The sequence below is a fragment of the Stegodyphus dumicola genome, chromosome 12, assembly GCF_044657685.1.
Source record: "Stegodyphus dumicola isolate Sdum_Otavi_A_Nest chromosome 12, ASM4465768v1".
NCBI classification, from domain to species: domain Eukaryota; kingdom Metazoa; phylum Arthropoda; class Arachnida; order Araneae; family Eresidae; genus Stegodyphus; species Stegodyphus dumicola.
This window is the reverse complement of record NC_140779.1, coordinates 19,547,715-19,565,588: the sequence shown is the minus strand read 5'-3', so window position 1 is coordinate 19,565,588 and position 17,874 is coordinate 19,547,715. Positions and strand designations below refer to the sequence as shown.

At 32.7% G+C, this 17,874-nt stretch overlaps 1 protein-coding gene across 1 annotated transcript in view; it reads right to left on the bottom strand.

Annotated features, from left to right (window-relative positions):
- Positions 1–2,776: 2,776 nt before the first annotated feature.
- LOC118179507 (neprilysin-1-like) overlaps positions 2,777–17,874 on the bottom strand; it is a 402,935-nt gene continuing 387,837 nt past the window's right edge. Inside the window, exons 18-21 of the mRNA XM_085827523.1 lie at positions 16,708–16,773; positions 14,863–14,958; positions 10,821–10,894; positions 2,777–3,105 (exon numbers count right to left, since the gene is read on the bottom strand). Coding sequence (XP_085683649.1) covers positions 3,003–3,105; positions 10,821–10,894; positions 14,863–14,958; positions 16,708–16,773 — 339 coding nt within the window. The 3' untranslated portion in view covers positions 2,777–3,002. The remainder of the gene's footprint in view (positions 3,106–10,820; positions 10,895–14,862; positions 14,959–16,707; positions 16,774–17,874) is intronic.

Sequence of the window (17,874 nt, the reverse complement as noted above, 5' to 3'; positions counted from 1 at the left end):
GCAAGGGGGGCAACTGGCGCAGGATCCAAGGGGCGCCAAACTGATGTTACGGCATTTTAGAATTAAATGTTTTCCATCCTTGGCAAGCAGTATGGGGCGCGAAATCTTCAGTTGTCCCTGGGCGCTGAAAACCCTAGCTACGGCTCTGTACACAAGCTATAACTTCGGGCTACACAAGCAGGGGCGTAGCTAGAGGGGAGCAAGGGGGGCAACTGGCGCAGGATCCAAGGGGCGCCAAACTGATGTTACGGCATTTTAGAATTAAATGTTTTCCATCCTTGGCAAGCAGTATGGGGCGCGAAATCTTCAGTTGTCCCTGGGCGCTGAAAACCCTAGCTACGGCTCTGTACACAAGCTATAACTTCGGGCCCCCAATTTCTTGGGGACCCCAAAAAATTTAAATATAGTATAAATAGTATTAAAATATATTATAGCAAACTTATAAAGGGCCCTATATGTCAAATAGCTTAGGGCCTTTTTAAGTCTAAATCTGGCTCTGGTTGTCCATGAAGGAATTCCATGTAAAAGTACTGTGCGAATGAGATACATTCCGCAAGAGAAGAAGAGGAAGAACGACCTTGCTTGTTTGCATTAGCTGTACATAAGTCACGTGATCTCTGAGGTCATCTGCATTGTTTATTTACAAAAGGTATACATAAGTCACGTGATCTATGAGGTCAGCGTAATGTAGCTCATTAGCAAATGGTACAGCTTTCCATTAATTCTGGGGGTGTAGCTTGGATTTTCTTCCCATGATACTAGAAATGGGTATGTAAGCCCCATTTGCTTCGTTTAAAGTAGCAGTGATGTGCTCTTTAAAATTTAGTCGATTGTCAATGATTACTCCTACGTAGTTACAAGAGCTTTTCACAAGCAGAATATCATTATCAGTGACAGCGTCTGTATTAATTCTGATATACTTCCTGTGTCTTCGGTAGAGAACAACTCAGCATTTGCTGGTACTGAAACGCATTTTCTATAATTTACACCACTGGGCTGCAACTGTGTTCATACATAGCTGAAGATTACGGATTACGTATGGCAAGTTGAAGGCTCATTGACTTTGCTGGTATTGTGTTCGTCTGCATATTTTAAGATTTGAGCAGAGCCCTAGCTAGGGACCGTTTTCAGGGCTCGGCGACAACTGAAAATTATTCGGCCCCCTCTTGTGTGCCAAGAATGAAAACATTTCATTGTAAAATTTTATAACACCAATTTCGCACCCCATGGATGCTGCGCCCAGAGACAGATGTCCCTCCTTGCCCTACCCTAGCTACGTCACTGAATTTGAGCTGAGAGCAGAGTCGGAAAGTCATTAATAAAATGTTAAACAATGTGCGAGCTGGAATAAACCCCTGCGGGACGCCCCCAATTGATGAGATGTTTAGAAGAAAAGGTTTCTTCATATCTTACTTGGTATGTTCTTCTTTTTAAGTACGAATTTATGAGTTTAAAAAAGCTGATTGGGAGATGAATTTCTGTTGATTTATGAATCAGACCCTTGTGCCATACTCTGTCGAAAGCTTTCTTGAAACTGAGAAAGCAGGATGCAAGGGCCGATTGCTTAATGAACGCGTCAGCGATAAATTCGGTTATGTTTAGAATTTGGTACGCAGTACTATGATCTTTGCGAAAACCGAATTGAGAGAAACTAAAAAGATCCTATTTATTTTTCCAGATGTTTAGTGAATTGAGATTATGCTAAATACAACGAAGATAGACTCATTATGAAGTCCAGCTCTCGTTATGGAACAATTAAATGCACCGGCCTGTACTCTGTGTCTGTTCCACATTTATGGCCAACCTCGTTTTAAATAAAAGGATGCTGCCACCAAATGATATGACTATGCATTATTTCTTAAAACATAATAAAGCAAATTAATATAGCGAATATAAAAAAAACGTACGGCAACAGTTAATACTCTGATTGGAAATTCTAAAGATATACTGATTTTCAACATTTAGTGGTTGAATTTTATTATAATTATTATTATAATTATAAGAGTAAGAACGACGAAAGTAATGTGCATTAAATAAAGTTAAAATAACAAAATAAAAGCTGACCATCATACTAAGGAAACTGAATACTAATATCATAAACTGAGAAACGATTGGAAAGGAAATTTATCGAACACTTAACACCCTACTGGATATTCTAAAGATATGCTGCTTTTAAAAATTTTGTCATTTTTAAATCATTGATTTATGAATCTGAAACACTCTATAACCAGAGGATATATTATGATCAATGATATATTTTCGAATCAAAGCAAGAGAACTGATGTGTACATAAGCATATATTATAGGGAAGAACAAAATAATAAAAAATGAGTAGTATTTATAACTAATATTGAGCCAGAATGTTTGTAAACAATACAGATTTTATCTGCCAAGCGATCAACCGAAAGTTATAGTTTAATTTATTGCTATTCCACGTTAAGATATGGAACTGGCAAGAGTTCATCCCCTGGCCATATCATTATTTTTCAAATTTTCATTTTTTGGCCAATAAATGATATATATACATAGAAACAACAAGGACTGTGGACAGAATATTTAATACTGATCTTTTAATGCTTGCAAGAAGCGGGTTTCAAGTTTTAAGAATGGTGAACTTGATGAAAAATCATATTCATGTGAAAAACTAAGCCACACTCAGGAAGACCGAAAGAGTATGAGAACGATGAATTGTAAGAAACTCTTGAACAGGGTATTAGAAGACTTAATAGGCATTATATTACATTTACACAAGACATTTTTAAAGTCTTAAAAATATTCTTTAAAAAATGAGAAACGTTTAACTTTTTTTATTTAATCGTTAACATTTTCTTCACTTGACATTTTTTCCTTCCATGTACATCATACAAGAGACGTAGCAATAAGTCTTTATATATATATATACGTTTTTACAAGTTTCAGGTACAAGTGAAAATAGTTTTTGAAATGATCCTGCTGATTTCTTTCAGTTTCTTCTATATTTTTATTCGGAGACTAAATTCTTTTTATCCCCATAATCTACACTTCTTCACGGGATTCATTGGACTGCCAAGTGGACAATTGAACGTAGATGAAAATTCTGCAGAATTAATCAAAGGTATATTTGCTCTGAAAAGAGAATAAAAACACTCTAATATGCATATTCATGTATATTGAGTTATTCAAAGCACATTAGGTCTATCTACCTATACATATATATATATATATATATATAAATCAAAATCTCAGAAATCGGAACGAAAAAGAAATATTTAAAGACTAAGCCTATTCTAACCAAAAAACAAAAACTAGTAAAAGAGAAATTAAAGAAAAATACCAAATTGAAAGCAAAAATTTCATTTCAAACAGAAAAATAAAAAAAGGGAAATAGTAGATTAAAATAAAACAATAAAAAATATTAAAAATCATATTAATCGCCTTTGTTTAACGCTTCAAGCAGAACTTGTCAAGGGAAATGTGCTTTGAAGCCTTAAATCAAATTGATTAATGAATGACATGTTTCGTTCTAATGAATTCACTGAGACTTTAAAACCAAAAATCAAAAACTAGTTTTTGTTTTAACCAAAAAACAAAAACTAGTAAAAGACAAATTAAAGAAAAATACCAAATTGAAAGCAAAAATTTCATTTCAAACAGAAAAATAAAAAAAGGGAAATAGTAGATTAAAACAAAACAACAAAAAAATGTTAAAAATCATATTAATCTCCTGTGTTTAAGGCTTCAAGCAGAACTTTTCAAGGGAAAAGTGCTTTGAAGCCTTAAATTGATTAACGAATGACATGTTTCGTTCTAATGAATTCACTGAGACTTTAAACAGCTTTAAAGCAAATTAACTTTCTTTCCAAACATAATTTAATTTAATATTCTCATAAAATTCATTTCTTTTCCCGAGATGTTTTCTGCTTCCTATAGTACAAAACTTTATATATAAATGAAAAAAAAAAAAATATCATCAAAAAGGCCTAAAAAGGCTTATACACACACACACACCTACACTAATTTTTTTTTTTTTTTTTTTTTTAATTCTAAAACATCCTCACAAAACATGAAATAAATTAGAAATAACTAAATCTCCGTAATCTAACTTTGACAAGTTAGAAGGGTAGAGTTACACAAAACAAGAATACTTTTCATTTTAAATTGTTTCATGGTTCCCCTTTTAAACCTTTTAGCTTATCGTACGTTATTTTAGAAATATGGCTTCTGGATTATTTGCTTTGATTAAGATTATTTTAGATAAGTCTATCCCCTCGATTAGAGCGCGTGTAAAGCAATCTTTAATATCCTATTGTTTTCTACATTTATTTGTTTTGCTTTGTCTTTTATTTATTTTAGTATTAAAGGTTAAAAAAAACGAATGGGCTTAATTAATTTAATTAATTTGTTGCTTTGTCACTTTAAGCTATTTTTGATTTTAAGTTTCTAGAAGCTTTTTCTAATTAAAATTTTTTAAATTATATTTACTCGTATATTGATTAATTCTGGAGCTTTAGCTCTAATTAACTATTAAATGTAATTACACATACATAATTCCATTTACTCCTTTTACTTCCATTTACTCCTTTATAACGTTTACAATAATTAATATATTTTAAAATCCTCATAAACAAACGAGCATAAAATATAATCATCAAATAAATGGAATAATGAGCATTTAAAATAGGAATTAAGAATCCAAACTTGACCAAAAAATTCATGATAATGCAAGAAAATAGCACAATTAAGAACCGTAAAAATTAAAATTGGTAAAAGAATAAATGAATAAATTCAACCATTCTGTTTATCAAGGGCTTGAATGAATAAATTTTATCAGCCGTTTTTCTGACTTGCGTTAACTAGCAAAGAGGTAATAAAAATTAATTTTTAACAATTAATCTACTCTTTAATGGCAAGCTATCCTCAAAATATCTTTTATTCTTTACAATAAATAAAAAAAATAAATAAATAAACTTTAATCCGATGAGAATTCTTAGGTGGTCAAAGATCTTTTGGGTGACGAAACGCGAATTGAATAATTGAAGAGTTAGGTTTGGAGGCAACTTCCCCTTGACAAGTCTGTCTCCTGCCTGCTCAACAATTATTCACTTATGCATTTTTATAAATTTTTAGGATTAAAAAAAATTATTGGAATTATATATTCATAGATTTTGATACTTGTACTTGATTTACATATGATCTCAGAATTTAAATGATATTGTAGATTAGTTCGCAGCAATAATTAATCATTTAATTAAGACCCAATAACACGCCGAATGAATACTAATTCAGAAGTCAAACCATAAAAATCAGCGTTATATTTCAACAGCGTTATATTTACAACAGCGTTATATTATTACTGGATTTTCTAGAGGCATTTCACATTCATAAAAATCTTTCTGTTCTAGTTAACGATCGTAATTCCAATCCAAATTTGCCTTCGGCCTTTAAAGAAATTATGTTTTAGTTCTGGTTTCACCAACAGATGGCACCACTTGCTTATTCTTGCCCAGGCTTTTTTATCTTATCTAATCATTATTTCCTATCTTTTTCATTTGTGGTTTTGCAGCTGAGGATGGTGGTTCGGTAAAACCATCGAAACTAGTCCTGTGAAAATTTTGTAAATATAACGCTGATTTTTGTTGTTTGACTTCTGAATTAATCATTTATTTGTAATTCAATTTCACTTAAAATTTAATTAACTTTAAATTTGCTTTTTACGAATAGAGAATGTTTGTTAAATTTAAATTATATTTATGCATTATATAAATAAGGTTTTTTAAACTAATTTCATTAAAACCTTTCGCACCTTGTTTTATATGTTTGGTGAGGGGGCGTCGACATATAACTTTGCACAATAGCGCTTTCGATTAGCGGAGCTACATTGTCAAACGACTTTTTATTTTTGAAGTTTGCATTGTGGGCTTATTTAGGTTGGTGCAGAAAACGATACCTGGAATATTATTGGTCAAAACAATCAGATTCTTAACTAGTTTCGGTACTTGAATGGTAACTCAAAGAAGTAACAGAAATGCGTTCAACAGTTGGAAAGGAAATATTCTGAGAGTTTGCGAGGCTTTGTCTTTATTAGTAGACGGAAACAATTAGTACAATAAATGAATCCAATTTAATATTTAGAAGAGCTCGTTCTCTAAACACATTGAGAAAGAGAAAAATTACTTTAAAACTCTCGGAACCCGGCGCTCATTTGCAAGGGTAAAAATATGGAGAAAAGACAGGTAGTTAAATAATAAAATAAAATACCGGGTCTCTTCTTCTTTGCGGGGGCCCCGTTTGGATTTATAATTTCACTGAAAAAATTAAGAAATAATTTAACGAGACTCCAGCTGAATTTAAGCCGTGAGTATGTAGGGTTTTTCTTAATTTGCATAACGAATTCATTTTAAGTTTACCTGTTCTCAACTTCTCAAACTTCCCCTCACATTCTCTCCCCAGGATGTAAATTTTAAATTAAGTGAAGTGCTATTTAAACGTGTGTTTATCTCAGTTTATTCAGAGCGTGTTTCGCTAGCTCGTTCTTCGTTTCGTTGTTATCACTCGAGTCAGCCTTTTGGCCTTATCAGTTTAGTATCACGCCGGTTAGATCTCTGTGAGCCCATCTCTTAGGAGTCATTTTGAAGTGCGTTCTTGCACATCGTTTTATTTTTCGGATTTGATTTTGTATTCTCGTCTACGTTTAAGTTATCGCCGCAAGTGAGCGGTGTTTTTGTAACGCACGAAGTCCGTGCTGTCTGCTATTTTAGTTTGAGTTAATAAAGGTTTATTTTCACCCTTCTTCTGTGCTGGTATTTATTTCACGCCTGTGCGAGAATTCGCCAGGTTCATTGTAGGATCTAAGTGAGTGCATGTGGACAGTTAGAGACAGATCTTACAAGTATATAGCATAATGTTCTGCTTTAACCCTCTAAGCCAGGGGTCGCCAAACTTTTTTGATCATCGCCCCCTATATAATTTTTCGAAATCTCCATAGACCCCCACAAAGGTAATTTTCAGGTAATTAAAATAAAACTATATATTAGTCTAAATATTTAATAAATCAGAAACAGTAAGTAAAGTAGCTACAGATTTTTTACTTCTTAATGAGATGAGTGTGCCTGGTGTTTCTTGGCAAGGTTCGCTATATTGGGTTCGAAATTAGTCAATTTTAACCGTAAATCCCCTCGAAGCTCCACATTTAATTTATTTCTGTTTTTAGTTAAAATTGAATTAACGTGACTGAAACCGGCTTCAACCATATACGAACTTGGAAACGCCAGCATAAATGGCTGAGCCATTTCGTAAAGTTTCACATATTTTTGTTTTATATTTATATTAGTCCAAAATTTATGTTGTCAAATTTTTAATAAGCGTTTTTGCTTCAAGATCGGACAATAGTTCAGCAAGCTCATCTTGTATGTTGATGTCGACGTTATCAATTTGCGCCGAAAATGGCGCAATAATCCAATCAGGGATGTCGATGTTTTCCAAATCAACAAAGCGCAGTTTAAAATCGTCGCTTAATTTTTGAAGATGATTTGTATATATTTCCAAGTTTTCTTCTTTTGTTTTTAATTGTCGCAGATTTGAAAAATACTTATAATCCTTACGTAGCAATGAAGATCTAAATAAATTTAATTTTACTTGGAAGCCTAACAGTATTGTCCGAGCTTGGATAATTGTTACATCTTTTCCTTGCAGTTTTGTTTGAACGTCATTAAATTTTCCAAATAAGTCTGCTAAATAAATTGTTTTCTGATTTATTATTTTATTTTCTATAAAGAATATAATATTAAGTCAATTATAAAAATATTTTAAATTTTTACGTACGCAGTTAGATATGTGTGATTTGCGTATTAAGAACTGTTTTTCCTTCGAGTCCCAATAGACCCCCATTCGACCCCTTGGGTCAGATAGACCCCTGCTGTTGTTAAATAGACCCCTAGGGGTCTATATAGACCACTTTGGCGATCCCTGCTCTAAGCGGCAAGAACGTATATATATATACGGTCTAGAATATTTATTGTGATATTTGTAAGAACGTATATATACGTGCATATTAAAATATGTCAACGAAATTAAGGCAATACGTATATCAAAAGAAAACAAATCTAGGTATGAAATACCAGGAGAGTTTTTGAATTAAAATCAAAAAAATAATTTGTTCTTGTAGTAGTTTTGGGAAATTTGTGCTTTCTTAGCGAAAACCCTGGCCGCCCAGAGGGTTTTAAAGGATGAAAGAACAACAGTAAGAACAAAGCTCATTCTTTTTCCAGCACACTAATGAAATAATGAAAAAAGGTAAAATGGTTAAAGCATTACTATGAATAGAGAGAATGTTAAAAATGTATGAGATATAAAAGGAAATTTTAATAAAAATGCACAGGCATAAAAACCAGAATAGAAGAATCCAACATTTCCTGCTGATATAATTCTAGCTATGACGCAGAATGTAATAGAGAGAAAAGATTCTTCCTAAATCCAAGAGCTGGTCTGTAAAATGAAAACAAATGCAAAGTTCTGAAAAGTAAGGATTTTCGTTCTCCCTTTTCGTATTCGACTACATTGTTTCAAAACGTCTGTAGGTGTTATTTTCTGTGCGAAATCATTACGTGCACGGCGATTACCTCCAGTACTTTCAGGGAAGAAAAATTTACTCGCTCTCATAAATTCATCGACATTTGTGGAGAATAAGTCTTTGAAATGTGGATTGGGGGGGAGGCTTTATTTTCCTCAAAAGTCTTAAATCTCCAAAACGGTTCGTTTACCAGGGAAGGACAGACCTACAGTGTCTCACAAAAGTGATGGGACACTTGTGCTTTACAAAAGGAAACTGTAGTACAATAAATTAAAAAAAAAACATGTAAAAATTTTTTGTGGGTGTGTTTCATACTTAAATTTAGTAACAATTATTACATAACATACATTTTCTCAAAATATTAAAATATTAATTTAATAAAAATACAATTGTTTAGAACGGTGTAAAAAATGGCTCACACAAGTGATGGGACACTTACTTTTCCATCAAATATTTATCCAAAAATTTTACTTTTTAAAACGTTTTAATATTTTGTTGAATTTCCTTTTACTTTTAAAACGTGATTTAATGTTCTTGGGATGGATTCTACTAACTTTTTTTTTCTGGAGGGATTTTACCCCATTCTTCTTGAAGCACCGATTTTAATTGTTGTTTTGAAGAAATGGTGTGTTTGCAAATTCTTGATTCCAATTCTTGCCAAATATTCTCTATGGGATTTAAGTCTGGAGATTGTGGTGGTGTTTTTATTATTTCAGGACAGTTATACAGCAGCCAGAGTCTAACGTTCAAAGCAGTGTGCTTGAGGTCATTGTCCTGGTAGAATTTAAAATCGTTATGAAGGTTCACTTTTCGTGCTGAAGATTTTAAATTTTGATTTAAAATGTCAATATACTTGTACTGATCCATTATACTGTCAATAAAAACAAGATTACCAACTCCAGCGGACGACATACACCCCCATACCATAACTCCTCCTCCACCATGTTTTACTGTTGGCACCAAGTTCTGTTTGCGAAATTCTTCCCTGGGTTTTCTCCACACCAAGATTCTACCATCAGAACCAAATATATTAAATTTACTCTCATCAGCAAATATAACTTCATTCCAGTAATCAGAATTCTTATTTATGTTGGATTTTGCGAAAGTCAGTCTGAGTTTTCTATTCTTTTCACCCACAAAGCATTTTATTCCTGGCTGCTCTACCGTGATATCCAGCAGATCGAATTACTCTTCCAATAGTCTCAGGATTAACAATTACTCCATATAATGCTTGTAAATAAGCAGCAACTTTAGGAGCACTCATTCTTGGATTTTTTTTTTAATATTTCGAACGATAATTCGCTTTATTCCATTGGGTAGCTTTGATGGTCGGCCAGGTCTTCTTTTATCCTGAATCATATGATTCGTTTTATATCGTTTAATGATATTGAAAACTGTTGAATGACTCAGGTTAACTGTTTCAGCAGTTTCTCTAATAGATTTCCCACGTTCGATATGCAAATTAATAACTAATTTTCGAATTTCAGGCAAAGTTTCTTTTCGTTTAGCATTCATGGCTGCACAGAGCTAATAAACACGAAAATTCCAAAACAAACTGGAGAGAAATACTGCAGACGATTTTATAAATTATTGCCATCGCTTTTGAGTAAAAATAAAAACCCCCAAAAATATTTTTATTGCTTACTTCAGACGATTTTTGTTGCATAGTACGTAGTAGTATCTAATGGTGTCCCATCACTTATGTGAACCATTTTTTTTTTTTTTTTTGCTCCGTTCTAAACAATTGTATTTTTATTAAATTAATATTTTAATATTTTGAGAAAATGTATGTTATGTAATAATTGTTACTAAATTTAAGTATGAAACACACCCACAAAAAATTTTTACATGTTTTTTTAAATTTATTTTATTACAGTTTCCTTTTGTCAAGCACAAATGTCCCATCACTTTTGTGAGACACTGTATATTCAGAAGTTAGAATCTCCGTCCTTCCGGTATGATTTTTTAAGGTTTGCTCATTATCAAAATTTCCGAAATCAAGAACATTTTCTAGAAATTATGATTCAGTTACATAAAAGAAATACCAGAATTCTCTTATTTAGCTGCGTTCTGGCTAGAATTACCATATATCTCAAAAGTTGAGAAGTATCAGAGTTCTGCTGAGCTTCGGAGCAATTTAAGCTCTGCTTACATGAAATCAGCGTTATTGCTCGAAACATAACATAAAAACTTGCGCTCAATCTAGAAAATTTGAAATAGAAGAACTTAATTCTATCTCACTTTAAATTTAATCAGGGACAAATCGTCTTACCTGTATTTACCAGGACTGTGATTGTCTTTAATATATTTTTCGTTGGCTTCTTTACTAAGTACTTCGCACCATATCTAGAAAAAGAACGTTACAATGTTAAATCTGATTTTTCTGAATAAAATTACATTGCTAATTTATTACTGTTATTATTTTCAAAATGTAATGCCTCCCAAACAAACATTACAAACTTATAATGCTTTCCAACTGGTATGTGTAGGTTAGGTAGAGTGCAGGAGTCACCTATTAGTTACTCTGAGTAAGTAGGTAGCTTACACTAGCCCCTTACACTAACTATTCAGATTAGCTGGGACTATTCAGATTTCCTGCGGCCCACGGTACCATTCTGGTACCGTGGTGAGGTGCAAACCGAGATCGCAAGTGTGGTGCAAACCGTTGTGTGGTGCAAACCGGTATCGCAAGCTCTGCTACCGTTGGCTGTGTAACCGGTAGCATATTTCACAAGTGCACATCTGTGTAGCCACCGAGAGAGTGGCTTCTAGGATGGACCAATGAGCATCCACTAATATTTCTGTCACATGACCTTTCGCGTCTTTGAGACTTAAGCAAGATGATTTAAAATATTCTGCCACGCAATTTTCTGTACAAAATAATTAAAGCATCGTCGATTGCTTCTGAAACTTTTCATTGCGAAGTTAGATCAAATATAGGCAATTATGAAGATTTCACTACCTGGTTGAAATAAATACAAACACATGCTGGATACTTCGCAAAAATATCGATGTGAAATATTACTTAATAAGTGGTAAATAAGATGAAGAAAGAAATATGTGATAAACATCCGAGCCCAAATGCAATCTTTACATAAAACTATGCGCATGAGAAAAATATTGACACCAGTTATATATGTAAATAGAAGTCAGCACTTTTTACTGCAGTCTATATGAAAAAGCTGTTCTATAATAATAACCAATGCAGAATTTTATTCAACGTGAACTTTACTAATTTGCATTCGTATGCATTTAGTGTGTTAAATTTCACATTTAATAACTGCTCACTCTTAAATGTACTCTCTACACAAGAAATGCTCATCAAGCAGAGTGAATTTATCTTATTCACAACGAATATATTCAATTTATTTATATATAATTTTTAATGTTAGCAATGGATATAATCAGATCATATGTATTCTGAATCTTATATTTTAATAATCAAAAGAATGCAAGCACTGAACTAAGAAAACACTAGATTCATTGTAACCCTTTCAGTCATTATCAGCTCAATTAAAAAAATATACACTTGAATTCTCTTAATCCACATAATATTCCGTGAACATCAATCCAAATATTAATGCGTGATGAAAATCGCGAAAGTGAAATGTCAGCGATTAATTAAACTCATAAAACGAAAGCATTACAAGATTTCTACTATTACGCCATATATTTATAACTGCCAAACAAATTAAAATTAAAACGTAAACAACATATGCTCACATGCACGAAGATTTAGCGTCACAAGAGGAATAGCAGCTCATTGGTCCATTTTCGAAACCCCTCTCTCAGTGGCTACGCTGATGTGCACTTGTGAAATATGCAAACTGGTAGTCCCGTCATATATCCGGACCTACTTTGGCTAGTGGAGTATTTAATTGCGTACGATATGATTGGATGTTCATCATACCTAATTATTCGTCGCTTATAGTTACTATGCGTGTACTCATTTGCTTTATACACTTTGGTTATTGTTGAGCACTTTGATTATTTTAGAGCAGTTGGGATGCACACATATTGATTCATTGACTTGATGGTGTGCTTAGGTGCTTCGTACCATTCATCTGGAGAGTGGGTGTAATTTGAAATGCTTTCATTATTAGCTATGACCGCTTTCAGCTAGAAATTGAAACAGTAATCATTGGTGGCTTTCCTTTGTATATTGACATGGGTGGGATCATTCCGTGTTGCACATTTCTAGACCCCTAGATGCGAAAATATCCATTATTCGGGTTATGTGCTTGCTCATATGGCTATTAATTGATTGCGCATTTGAGGTACGGATATGTTGTTCTTGTCTTGGTCTTCTCAGGTACAGACTTGATGTTATGATGCACGTGAATAGGTAATGCTCTGGATAACTCCTCTTCCCCATGCGCATAGATCTGCTGGTATGTGGCAAAGTGTCTGGGTAGCTGTTACATAAAACTATAACAAATTAATAAAACTACAGCTAAGACTCTAAAAGTCTCTTATTTCTTGCAGTGCGCTAGAAAATCCACGCTAAGTAAGCGTCTCAGAATGATTATATGGAAAATCGTTTTATTGGGTTGGTGCGGACGTGCCGTTCTTCAGTGGGTTGCTGTTTTTACCACGGTATGATTTTTATTAGTATAAAGTACATTACAATACACTACAAAATAATCCAATACACAATAAAAAAACTCTGATACGCTACATCATAAATCAATAATCATTCACTCACTGATGTAATCACTATCTTCGTCAATGACCGCCTACCAGTCTTTAGGTAGTTCAGTGCCTCTCCTGTAGAACTGTTGTGATTTCGAGTTGAAGAAATCTGTTAGCCACCTGTTAAGAGAAGCTTCATCATGAAACTCTTGTCCCTGAATGTTGTTAAGAAGATAGCGAAAAAGATGGTAACCAAAAGGGGCGATAAATGGGTCGGATGTGTTCATTTTCTTCTGCCATTCCATACTGATTAATCTTGAAAATAACCAAAACCAGCTGTTAACAACATACAAGCTCCTATTCGCAACAATCAAACCCCAAACTTGGAAACAATTCATTAACGAAAAAAGAAGGCTTTACAATGCAATACTGCCAACCCAGTGAAGAACGACACGGACTTATGCACCGACCCAATATCGATTTAACTGCTGAAAGATGAAACAAGAGTTTAATTTCCTTTTCATCTTTAATTAGACTTGTTTTATTTTCTCCCTAGAATTTTTCTAAAAAAGCCCTTGTAATCGTAGTCGCCAACCTTGAAATATGAAAAACCGGGACGAAAACCGATAGTTCCCAAGAGAGTTTCTGTTGCCTGGAGACGGCATTTCAAAAGAACTTTATGTCGACTTAAATTCACTTTATAATGTATGATTTAAATTACTAAACTTTTTACAATATGAATATGGTGTAAACTGTACTAACATCTAATTAGATAATCTGAATTTTAGTTATTTATTTTTTGTAATTCTCTTAGACTTTTCTATTGAGAAATTTGTGAATTAAAAAGAATTTTTATTTATCGAAGTACTTCTAAATACGATGAAAAAATATAAATAAAGACTATACATACCTTCACAAAAATTTCTTTACATTATTAACTTGTGGATAACTTTAGAAATGTACCATTTATTGATATGAAATAAAATTAAATACAAATGTTAACTGGTTTAACATTCATTGAATCTTCATAAAAAATTCTAGAAGATTGAGAGAAGTCATATGAAATTAATTTTCTTGTGAAATGAAATTTAAACAAGAAAAATTATGTTAAAATTCATTAGGGATGAGAATGGAATTTGCACAGTTAATATTTCATTAATTTAATAAATTTCATACACTGCTAGAATACATTTCCCGTAGTAAACGCTAGGGAGATTTTAGTGATTGCCCGGTAGATAAGACCGGCAAATGTGATGAAAATCCGGGGGGGGGGTGTTTTAAAGCTATGTGTTAATCATTAACGGATGCCTTAATTACAAAATTACCATTTCCTGTACCTTAGCTATAGAATTAGAAAAATACCAAAGTTCACTGTAAATGTATTATAAGCCTCATTTAATTAGATTCCATCTTAAATTGTGTGGATTGTTATAGGTAAATAACGAGGAAATATTTTTCTTTTAAAATTCTGTTTTTCATTTTTTGATACAAGATGAATTTTTCTATTTTGAAATTGTATTTTATTAATTATGGCATTAACTATAAAAGCCAATTACCGATTTTCGCATATTAAATTATGCATTTTAAATAGGTTATACTAAAACTCTCTTCTTTATCATCTTTTATATAACTTTACTTACATAAATAATAATAATAATAATAATAACAGCAATGAAATTTACCTGTGCGTACTGCATGAAAAATACTTGCAGATTAGAGAAACCAATTCCAGGCAGAGTAGGTTCCTCCCCATGCTGAGCAACATAATGTTTGTATGCCTGAAAAACGAACGGTTATGAGTAACCTTTTAAATGCTAAAACAACAATAACAATAAATGAAATAAAAAAGGAAATGCAGTTAATTAGTTATTTATTATCGCAGATTAATTTTTTCGATTGGAAGTATAGAAATGTCGCGTATACTTTCTATTCGTATGCTTTTCTTTTAGTTTGGAGAGAAAGGAATAGGATTTTAAAACACTTTTACTTCTAAACCTTTTTTTAGACAAATATTCTTTTGTTCCCAGAATTAACAACTATGAAGTAAAGTATTCAATGATTCCAAAAACTTAGCAGATTTAAAGTAATAGTAATAAAATGGGAAGTTGCGGATTTTTTTCTAAACACTCTAGTTTTAACGTCAAAAGCTAAAATTTATTTTTATTATGAAGGTTGTGAGGATTTATTTATTTATTTTGACTAATAGTTAATTTTTAGTTAAAGCAACTTTCCTCTCATTCTCATTTTTCACCCGCGCTTTCCTGCTGGAATGCTAATCAGATAGCGCACGTTTATTCAAATTGAAAAGAAGAAGTGCTATTTAAGCGGAGGTTCTGGAAGATGATTTTCGAGCGTATAATGCTTGCTTGAAGGCCAGCTGTTACTTTGAGCTACTAGCGATTTGATTCTGTGCCGTTGAGTGCTTCTAGCCTTTAAGCTTGTTTACGCCGGCTTCTACGAGTCAGAGCCTTCCTGCGCGTTAATTTATCTTGTGAGCAGTTAGGCTAATTTAATCGCATTTTATTTTAAGTTCAACATTACCTGTTTGAGTTAAGCGATAAGTGTTGGTTTTATGTAAGCTAAAGTGGCGCTCTGTTCAGATACACTCTTTTGCAAAAAACTCGAAGCACCATGAAGGAAGTGGTTGTTTTTGATGAAATTCAATATGAGTATAGCTCATACACAGATAATAAAATGATTAAAAAATCAAACACTAAATAAATTGAATTACAAAGTCAGACATGAATTAACCTTAAGTTGTAGCTTTCTGAAAAACACTTTCAATTACCTATATCCCTATATTATGGCATATATGTGGGAATCACCAACGCCCGATACTGAATTAGAATACCAGGATTAAGACGTCATCGCCGCTCAGCGCAGTAAGAATCATCCGAGACAGCGAGAGATAGCGTCCAGACGTAGACGTGAGCAGACGGTCTTCTTGTTCTTCTTTTAATTTTTCGCCTTTAGCTGTGATGACTTTAGATGATCATACTATTTAAAACTAGCTGGAATTAATATATTCCATCAACGCCGGAGGAACTCTGTGTGAAAGGACTAGGACTGTCTGTGACTGTGCAACATTACATGAACCATTCAACATTTAAACTTTACTTAATTTATCATTATTACCCTTTATTTCTTATTGTTAAATAAACGCATATGTACAATGCCAAGATAGTGAGTGCTCTCATGATCTGATTTAAAAGAGAATTCCACATATATAATTTAATTGATGCACAAATATATTTGCTTTAAAACCAACAACATGCTTCATAAAAATAATACTGTCATAAAACTTCATAAAATGTTCCCAATATAAATGTGAAGTTACTGCCTGGTTTACGATAGCAGTATTATGTGAATACAGAATCTTTCAGTATTCCATGAACATGAGAAAATTCCTCGCATCTTATTTGATGCAACATTGAATGGATTGAATAACTTGCATATTAGAACGATGTTATAAGCATAGATAATTGTATGATAATCGACCACTTTAATGAACTGTTCTATGTCCTTACCCAGTAGGCCTGCTTCAGTCCAGAATTATCACAGATATTGTCATCCAGTGTTTGGTTCCCGTTCACCTATAAACAAAACGGAAGTGAATTAGAACTTTTGACAATTAGTTAATGGAAATGCTTTAATCACATTTACGCGTCCATAATGAGATAACCGTTGTGTAGCAATTATGAGCATGCAATGTGTACCGGAAATTAAAGTACGAATGATTAATTAAAGCACAGTTATCAACGCAAGTTATTGCATACGGTAGAGGATATTCACGCTTACAAATGCGTTGTTACACATACGGTTTGTATAATTATAGCATATAGAATAGCAAAAAATATTTGCGTTGTTAGGGACTGGGATATTTAATAGCAGTAACTGAATAATAAAAGAGAACCTTAGAATAAGTAATTAACCTTAAAAATAATGACACAAAGTTTTATTATATATATCAGTCGAGTGAAAGTTTTGTACCTACTTGGGGGAAAAAAGCAGTAGAGAAATGTTTATTGTGTAAGGAGGAATGCAAGGGAAAAAAGAATGAACTTTGAGAAGACAGAACGAGGACATCTGAAATTGTCTTGAGTATTCCATGCTCCATTTTTAATTCAACCTTTTGCTGATGTTTGTAACAAAAAACATGCCTCTTTTGTTTCCTACATTTTTTTTTCCAGTTTAAAAAGTATCATAATAGAATATTTTATTATACATCTATCTATCTATCTATCTATCTATATATATATATATAATTGAAGCTAGGAGAATAAACTAAGAAAGTCTTCCCTTAAAATCATGTATAAATTGATTAATAGCAATTAGCTATTTATTTTATTCTGTACATTTGTATAACCAGGTTAATTTGCATAGTTTCTTTCTTGCACCATTAATGTGTTTCTTATTTACTTTTAACCAGCGGACGCGTCGGAAAATGAAACAGAAAAATTGAGACTTTATAGTTATATAAGGTAATTTTATCGGTTTAATAGTCAAAAAGTTTTTTTCATGCTCAGTCTCAATTTTTCATGTTTAGACGAAACGCGTTACGGAATTAGCTGGATTCGAAGCTCATTGTGCATTTCCCTTGCAAAGTCCGTAATGAGATTCGAATTCGGCTAATTTACCATTTACCGCTTCTTACTTAGTAATTTTGCTCGTGTTTTAAATATTTTTGTGTTCAT